Raw genomic sequence first — 9,529 nt, 5'->3', positions numbered from 1 at the left:
CAGCATAAACACTTTCCTGAAGAACAGAGGCACTGTAATTTCTTGGCGTCAGAGATAAGCTTTCATGGTTTAGAATTTGCCCTAGAAGAGGCACCAGCCAGATGTCATTTTCCTTGCCTTTTTATCATGTAACTGAAGTGTTCATTCCTTATGGCATGTTTTGTTGCATTTATAGTGTATGGTAAAGGCCGTAAATCTCAATTCGTTAATCACTCATTTACAGAGGCTATAATTGTCATCTGATTTTAATGACCGGTGTGCACATTTAAGTCTTGATGGATTAGATCATCTTTTTTTAAATAGTACTTTTTAGCAACATTAGTCAACAATTGACTATCTAGCATTTTAGCTTGCTAGCACACAGTCATTTCATTGTTAGCAATTAACAGGCTAGGCAGTAACTACATCAGTGTCAACAGATAAGCTATTAGTTAACAATATTTTAAAATACTTAATAAATTTCTAATTGACTGTTCATACAAGTCACATGGCCAAGAATCAGATTTACATTAGATTTCAAAATATTAGATTCCATGTGACTTTTGCAGTATAAGACTGCCAGGGAATAATAATAATGATTTGCGTCCGATAGGGGAATAATTTGGTTTTGAATCACCTACTTGTAACACTCAGTGTGAAACGAATTAAGCAAGAGTTATTTTTTAATTGTCAAATTCACTCACGGACTGGTCGTATGTAAACTCATTTATTTTTTGGCTCCCTCACAGTTATTAGTTCCTATTTCAGAATGTGTATGGGTACAAGATGAATGATAGAAATAAAGGCACTGCCTAAATGCTACTATGATGGGGTTTCAATTCATCCCAGTCTTAATCTAAAATGAGATCCAGGTGGATATTCCATTTCCATTTTTTACGGTCACTGTTGTTTGCAAAGTCTACGGCATTCAACTACTAAAACTTCGGAAACATGATATAAAAGCCTGTTGTGTTCAGATTCTGAGCCACAATATAAAAGCCAGTAGTATTCAGCTCCTAAAGCTTCTGAGCGACAATATAAAAGCTGTTTGGTGTGATCCTTTAATCACATTAAGTCGATTAGACGACATCTCGACCTACCAGTCTATCAGCTAATCTAGTGATTAAAGCAATGTTAAAAGACAACACGAGTGCTCCTAGTCCTAGAGAGACTTGGATGGGTTCATCAAAAAACAAAATGTCGGTTTAAAATGTTGGCATTGGATATTCAGATGGCTAAAGTAATAATAGTGGAAGGTGCATTTTTCAACTTTATTGATGTCACATTGTCACATTACTTACAGACCTCTAAAGGGCTGCAGGTAAAATATTATATTAATATACTGTATTTTGTCTTTAAACCGAAAACTCTTTACATGTAATCAAACTGAAGAGTTGACCGGAAAGACTGTTACAAGATATTACTGTAACTCAGTTGACATTTCGCCATTGTTACCGATATTGACATTAGAAAGAAGGAATAACCATGTATGCTGTACCTAAGAATCCCAGTCTCACGTAGTTGATTCAGGCTTTGATATTTGGTATACCTTGTATTTCTTTAAAACTGAAAGCATTGAGAAACCTGGTTGTAATTCACTGTTAGACCACAGTTCTTCTAACTTGACCACCCTGGAACATTCAGCATCTTTAGTATCTTTTGCATTCTAATTTCTGTTTTTATTTTGGTGGAATATTGTTTTAGTATACTTTCAACTATCGCAGGGTTAGGTTTTTAAAGAAAATTAAACCCAAGATAATTATATTCTTTCAAAAGACTCACATATTATGGCATCAGGCGGGCAGTGTCTCAAACCTGCAACCTTCAACTGCCCAGACGGGCGCACTACCCACTGCTCCAAATAGGGATGTCCCCATTGGAGGGGCAAGTAGTGGCCTTACCAAGGTTGCTACAATATTTAATGCCAAAGAAACGCCAGAATTGTATTCAAAAAGGTTTTGACAGTTTCTGAATGTTCCCATGATCTCAATCCTAATTTGAATTAGAGATAATGTTTGAATATTGTCATCCCTCAATGACTCCCAAACAAATTTACTGAGCTTCAGCAATTTTGAAAACAACATAGGTATAATAATCGAAGTGCCTTTTTTAACAGTTTAATAGGCAAGTATGACTCAGACACATTCTTATTTTCAACAAAGACCTGGGAACAATGTGGTTTAATTGCTTTGTTTAGGGACAGGATTATATCTTTAACCGTGTCAGCTTCAGGATTCAATTCAACATTCATCATTGGTCAGATGCTCTAAACTCTAGACTTCCCTGCTGTCATTTTATTATGCTTTATAATCAACTGTAAATATGAATCAAATTATTTGAGCATGAATGCATAAAAAATGCTAATATCAGTACCAGACCTTTTGAGGGGATTTTGTTCCAAAAATGTTTTTTTGGAACAAAATTACAATGTAAAAAATTACAATGTATTTTGTAATTTGTGTGAACAATAATTACAAGCCAATGAAAAGCAGCAGATGGTTAGAGCTTGGAGCCAGCGAATAAAAAGGTTGCTGGTTTGAATCTCTTAGCGAACTAGGTTAAAAACGTTGCACCCTTGAGCAAAGCACTTAACCATAGTTGCTCTGTACAGGAGCATCTGGTAAGCAACAAACATGGAATGGTGTGTGCAGACATTCACTAGTAACTGCATATTTCATAGAGCTACATGTCTACAATGTAACTTATTGTGTAATTTCAAGTGCAAATGAACCTTAAAGAAAAAAAAATTAACTCAAGTTTCCCTCTTTATTTGTATTTTAATTTTGTTTCCATTTTCGTGTAGCTGAAACAGGGTTAACATAAGTCTGATTTAAGAACCTTCCATTTCCCAGTACTTCAGATTTCAGAATACAATATGGAGAAGAGAAAAAATCAAGTAAGCTTTACTGTTTGTTTATATCATATTTCAAAAGATTAACCGCTTGACCCAGATTAGTGCTAATGTTATATATTGGTTGTTTTTAAATGCAATGGACCTTTGGGCATAACATTAAAAGCACATCACCACCAAATATGCAGCTGAGTTCTTTCTTGAGATTCACATGTAAACGTCCTAAAAGTCTCAAATGCCAGTGAAGTAATGGCTTGTTATTCATCTTGTATACAATAGCAGCCTGCTTAAAGCGCAGGAAAATTGCCACATCATTCTACCACATCAACCTCATGAGAAAGCCCATTAAAAAATATTTGTGCTTGTATGAACTTTGGCAGTTGTGGTCCCTTATTCCAAACATCTCAAAAGCCAAGACATCAGTATGTGGACCTATGACCTGTTAAAATAGCATCATGATGAGTTAGCATCATGCTATTTTAAGAAGCAATTTGCACTCAAATTCCATGGCCTTTAAGCGTTGGATATTTGTGAAATGCATATTTGTGAACCAAGCACTCTTTAGGTATAGGTGCCAAGTATGTCAATTTGGAAATCTGTATCTTGATTCTCGTGGTCTATAGAACTAGTTGTATTGTCATTTAAATTAACTGAATGGAAGAATCCTGAAAACATACATTTCTTATTGAATTGTCTTATCAATGTGACCGTTGTGAGGTCCATAGTTGCTCCAGCTCATCATCAGGCCTGATTCTTTGGTGAAATTAAGAATGAGTTTCCCTTGATTTTGGACCACAAGATGGGAGGCTGATATCCAATTACCTCTGAGATTCTATCTGGGAAGGCTGATAAATAAGGTGCTGTACAGTACCTTCTGGCTCCACAAGCAACTAATGCTTGAGGGGCCTTTTAATAACTTTCAGCATTTACACAAACTGTCGCTTGAGGATGGCACATCAAGCAGAAATGGTAGATTCACTAGGAGGCAGAACCGGTTGTTTCCAAAGCAGGATTCATTTTTAATTCTTTGTTGATTCCTAAGATTGAAAGAAGTGTAACCAAACACATCCACTTGGAACTCCTATCTAGATAATGCCAAAGGCAAGCATATGGTCTAGAATGTCAAAGCTGTAGCCATGCCTTTGTTCATTAGCCAATGTCAAAATGTCATCAGAGAAGTAAAACCATCCAAGTGTGAATTAAACAGACAAAATGGCTTTGGACCATAAGACGGCATCAACATCTTGTGATTTCCAGCTAGTAGGAGTGAGATTAAAGGTTAAACCATATACTGAGTGCCAACTGCTTGTCTTTAGGCTGCCCAGTAGTCCTCTTCTCTCTAGAGGGACAATGTGAATCTCAGAACAGAAATGCTTCTGTGGTACTTCCTCATCCCGTAAAGAGACAGAGGAGAAAGGGAGACACGGTGGATGTCACGGCACGTCACATTCAATGTAAGGGATGTCACTGTATCGACGGTCCAGCTCTAGCCACTGCTGTACCGCTCGTGCCACTATCTCCTCCGACAGCTGCTGGGCGTACTCCAGTAGGATGGGGGACACACGGGAAGAGTCGTCCACTGGCCCCGTGTCTGAGTGGACAAGCAGCACGTTGTCGGACTGCCGCTTCCCAGGCTTGTTGTCCGCATTCTCCACTGAGTTGGCATACTGGGTTGGATTGTTCTTCTTGGATTTGACACATCCCATTATATAATGTATCATGGATTTCAGAAAGGAGGAAGACAGGAGCCGGTGAGTGTGTTGAAGGGAGACTGGTTCTGGTCGAGAAGTGATGGCTAGGAGGCTGTTTCCCATCTGGACCGAGCTCCGCTGAAATAGTTCAGACAGTCAGCCATGTTCCTGCACTTCTTGACACACATTGTCCCCCTGAGTTGTAGGGGAAAAGCAGAGAGAGGATTTCAGTGATTTATTTTCCATCACAGCCAGCCTAAAAATACCAGACAGCAGAATAAAGGACTGAGAGACTTACTCTGTTCACAGTGACTTAGCATCTTTCCTCTTGCAGGAATGCAGCAGGATGTCTACAAGTATACAGTGGTTGCAAGGCCTAAACAAGGTGGCTGCTGTGACTTGGGATTGGGTTTATCTATGGAGGACGCTATTTCGAATTTGTGGAAGTTATGTTAGACATCATTTGGATTTCTAAACACAGTATTTGTCTAGTAACATATGAATTTATAGTCATGGGTGGAATTCACATTGCAAGGATGTTGTGAACAGTCTGTCTCCGTCTAACCTGGGCATGTGTTGCCCCTGTGATCCAGATTTACAGTATGATTATTGAAATTAGACAGAGAAGCACATTTATATGTTCCCCAGACGCTGCAAAATGCTGACGTCAAATGCTTTTTAACAGAGGATTCTGCTTATTTCACTACAGTGCTGATTCCTAACAAGGTCAAATAAGATTATTACATCAATTAACATTTGGAAAACGTGGACAAATATTGTTTGTGTTACGTGGGTTACAATATGACAATCTGTTCGCTGTAGCACTAGTAGGAACGTGGCAGTGTCGCTTAAATCAATAGCCCAGGTATGGAACATGGCAAGCACGTCGCTCTGGACCAGATGAGACGCGACCCTGTAAAACTCGTACCCAGCGTACCTTCTTTTTAGTTCTGTTTTGAATTATATTCAAACTATGGAAATAGCCTTAATGAGTAGGGCGTAAGGGTTTCTGTAAATACATGAATTAAAAAGTATTCATTTAATACCTTCCTTGAGAACCTGAGGTTGAAAGTTGTAAGACCAGGGACGCCTAAACCGCCTTAACCCACAGTATAAACACGTCTCTTGGATTTGTAACGGCATATGTGAAAAAACAAAAATAATGTACACGGTATCCAAATGTGCACAAAAAAGGTCAAGGACAAATATTAACCGGATGGAATTTTCTTTGAGATTTTAGGGTGATCAATCAATATATATATATATATCATCCAGCTCTAGTTAACGCAGTATACGTACCTTTAAGAAGACTCTCGGATAAGTAGAATAATAGGTGAGTTGGTCTCCAAGAATATCAAATACATCCAGTAGAAAAACACATCCCAACTCTCTCGTTAACGGTGCTTTGCCTACGGTTTATTTCTATAAAGAAGTATCTGGTGTTGTGATCCAAAATCATTACCTTTGTCCCCTCGGCTTCAAACGTCAGTATACACGTCCAAGGTCTTGAACTGGAAACTTGAAAGGCAGCGACAGCATTAGTCATGCTTCTCTCAAAGTTACCAAACTGAGCATCCCATGTTACACCATACCACATTGTGTAGCAATTCCATGCATATATCGATTTAGCTTCTCAAAATCATTACTAGCCGACTTGGAGAACACATTCGCCAATTCCAAGGGAGACTATCCACAGGTCATCGATGAAATCGTTGCTTATTTGACCTAAGGTTATGACGCCGGGTATAGCTTGTATGTCATTTGTATCTGTTTAACACTTTCGATTGCAATTAATATCTGTGCAGAGGAGGTTGTGGATATACATTGTGCGCATTCGCTTCGGCTACTGTTACTTGTACAATACCAACCTCTTGTGGTGGCTCCATGCATTACTTTTTTTACTGAGTAATGTTAGCGAGGTAAAGTTGGTTTTATAATGGGCATTCAGTGGACATTCATATTCGCCCGTCAAAACCAACTAATTTAGCACAACGAAGAGTATGGATTCTTGATCAGGTGAAGGTGAACTACAATCCACACTTCAATGTATAAATCAAGATTTTTAGTTTTTCCAAAATATCATTTTTTATAATGATATTAAAATTCAATAGTGTCTACAAAAAGTGTGCCATGACAACAAAAGTGCTATATTGGACTCAGGGGAGGATGGGCTACAATCTACGGCTTTCAGGTTTTTGAAATATTTTAGCATATAATTGAGTTTATCATTAGAAATTCAATTGCATCTACGAAAAGTGTGCCATGACAACAAAAGTGGTATATTTGGTCTCGGGGGTATATTCAATCTACGGCTTTACATTTTTTATTTTCATGGCACACTTTTTGTAGATGCTATTGAATTTTGAAGGGTGAACTAACAATTAGAATTTTCTTTTGAAAAAACTCAAAGCCGTAGATTGAAGCCCACCCCCCCACGTGTCCGAATATAACACTTTCATGGCACATTTTTCGTAGATGCTATTGAATTTTAATACCATTATAAAAATGATATTTTGGAAAAACAAAAAAATTTACAAAATCTTTGATTGATACATTTAAAAGTGTGGATTGTAGTTCACCTGATCAAGAACCCATACTTTTCGTTGTCCTAAATTAGTTGGTTTTGACGGGCGAATATGAATGGCCACTGAATGTCCATTATCAAACTAAATTTACCTCGCTAGTAATGCTTACCGTAGGCCTATGCACCATGGCCAAAGGTTTCCACAAAAACGTGGTCATATCTTTAGTTTATAATTCTGTGTGCCAGGTCTGTTTGAAGTTTACCACTGCTTCTAGTGCTAATACTTAAGGCTATTGCACAGCAGGTAACCAACAGTGCACTTTGTCGCCAACAGTGGCATTGTGTCAAGTTTTATGAGTTATTCTTAAAGCTATATCTGGTTGTAGGTTTTAAACCAGATGATCTCATTATTAAGAAAAAAATACGAATGTGTGGGTTTACAAAAGCAAAAAAAACTGTACAACTCCATGGACAGCAGTGCGTTGAATAGCATACGCTAGTATATAGGTTTACATTAAGTATGATGTAAGTACTATAAGTATTATATTTCACTCGAGAGAACTTCACAAATACCACCAGTAAACAATTAATTGACAAAGCCATAGCGTCACCTTCCAATAATATTGCTTCTTAAAATGTTCATGAAAAGGACGACATGATTTAAGCTTGTGACCCTAACAAACCAACCTTAAGTGCATTGCACCGATCAAACTAGAATCTATGTTACCTTGTCTGTGAACTGTGATTAACTCACAACACGATCTCGTGAACTGTTGTGGCTGAGGAACCGCACGATGGCACTAAATGTCAGGACTAAAAGGCTTTCGTAGGCCTACAGACAAAAACAACCAATGGCATTGCCAGTAGCCTATAATAAGTACGGTAGCACATCATATGCATACAGTACATTTTTATTAGAATTTTTAATGTCAAAGGTATCTATCCAATACTTTATGTCTAGCGGCTAAAGTTTCTGGTCGTATTTATTTACGAATTTGCCTTAACATTTAAAAATAGTACTTTAAAGGTAGACAAACCGGTCATATAAAAAGTATAGTGTAGTGAAGTCGTAACAGGATTCCTGTTGAGTTCCTGGGAAGGGACCGGCAGAATTAGTCACGTTTAATGGCATTCAGATTGTGGCAGGCTATGTAATGTGTTAAAAAACGTAATTTTAATCTGACCATTTGCAGAAAGTCATGTATTTAACTGAAAGTGTGTCAAAACAATGTCAAACCTTACCCAATATTTAACCCTTAAGCTGTTGGTAGCTTGTGGTGAGGTTGATCCCAATAAGATTATGTCTAATTATGTTTGAATGAAAAATAAGTACATCGATTTTGGTAGGCCTAAATGCGTCTTCTTTCGTAAACGTAATGGTAAAATAAATGAATTAACATTCCATATTTGATGTGCCTTAAACTGAATGGGCAATTCAAACAATAATTATTGTTATTAAATATATTTTCCAAAATAATGTACCTCTTCTCTCTGATCAAAATGGTTAGATTGGAATATGTCCCACAGGTCAAATCCAAAAAGAGAGATTCCAAAAAGACAGAATGATAATGCATTCTGTCAATTTAGTGTATTTCCACCCTAATATCCATTTAATTTTTTTCTTCAGTTAACCTTCATTTCTGCCTTACAGTGTTACACATAATCCCACTACCTGTTTGAATTAAGTGTTCATTGCAAAACATAAACACTGGTAGGTCCAATAAATCACTGCACTGTATGACTGGTATGTAATGTCATAGATATTCTACAGAAATATGGTTACACTGTGCCACGTTAACAGATGTACAGTTTATTACTAGTATAAATTATATAAATAATCTGACAATGTAAAATAATGTCCTCATATTCATTAAAATCCTTAGTGTCACTTTATTCCCCAGTCTACCTTGCTCTGTAATGTGTTTATTTTCAAAATCACTGATACAAGTCCCCCTCCTTTCTCAGTGGTCATTACTCCAGAGAAACCTGGATTGAATTATACTTTTTAGCTTGTCCTTATAAAATATAATTTCAGAGATCCACACAATACAGATTCTTATGCACCCTGAGTTCTGTGTCGCAGTTCTATTAAGAATGTATACCATTGGCAGATTTTTATATGTACAAAACAAACGTCATTTTGATTATTTGAACAGTTATTCAATATGTGGAACAGATCATAGACGAGTACATGTGTTGCTAGCTAACCTGTATATTTGTCCAGAGGTATGAGTGTATGGGCAAAATCCCTATAACATGTCTCCCTCCACGCTCTAGTGGTACGGATTTGAATAAACCACCCTTGGGGAATGATAACAAGAACAAAAAAAATGTATGTAAACATATGGTCGGTAGTTTGAGGGTTAAGGTCTGACAGAAAGATTCAGTTCATGTCTATCCGTTAAATTCATTGTTGCCAGCCCAACCAATCATAGATATTGACGACACAAAAGAGAAGCCAAAGTGGCGGTATAAAAAGGGCTG

The 9,529-nt window shown here is 37.3% G+C and overlaps 1 protein-coding gene across 5 annotated transcripts; it reads right to left on the bottom strand.

The window, feature by feature from the left end:
* Positions 1–1,231: 1,231 nt before the first annotated feature.
* Positions 1,232–6,353, bottom strand: LOC114828780 (small membrane A-kinase anchor protein). Of its 5 annotated transcripts, none has more exons than XM_029113453.2 (2): positions 5,984–6,316; positions 1,232–4,659 (listed from the first exon to the last, which is right to left on the bottom strand). In XM_029113453.2, exons 1-2 carry the CDS (start codon positions 6,116–6,118, stop codon positions 4,264–4,266), a joined length of 531 nt encoding a protein of 176 aa, XP_028969286.1. In that variant the 5' UTR covers positions 6,119–6,316; the 3' UTR covers positions 1,232–4,263. The 5 variants fall into 5 exon arrangements, 1 of the variants encoding a protein (XP_028969286.1); XR_003777159.2 differs by having other exon boundaries at positions 4,553–4,716; positions 5,821–6,353; XR_003777160.2 differs by having other exon boundaries at positions 4,553–4,716; positions 5,984–6,353.
* Between the last annotated feature and the right edge of the window lie 3,176 nt (positions 6,354–9,529).

The sequence above is a fragment of the Esox lucius genome, chromosome 16 (assembly GCF_011004845.1).
Source record: "Esox lucius isolate fEsoLuc1 chromosome 16, fEsoLuc1.pri, whole genome shotgun sequence".
In the NCBI taxonomy this organism is placed as follows: domain Eukaryota; kingdom Metazoa; phylum Chordata; class Actinopteri; order Esociformes; family Esocidae; genus Esox; species Esox lucius.
Note: the sequence above shows the minus strand (reverse complement) of the source record. Positions and strands in the feature narration are given on the sequence as shown.

What these genes read in the sequence shown, in the direction of transcription:
- LOC114828780 (XM_029113453.2), bottom strand. Translation starts at nt 6,118, where the DNA reads ATGTGGTATGGTGTAACATGGGATGCTCAGTTTGGTAACTTTGAGAGA. An exon ending in TTGAAGCCGAGGGGACAAAG is followed by an intron (nt 4,660 to 5,983) that starts GTAATGATTTTG and finishes GAACTATTTCAG; the next exon opens with CGGAGCTCGGTCCAGATGGG.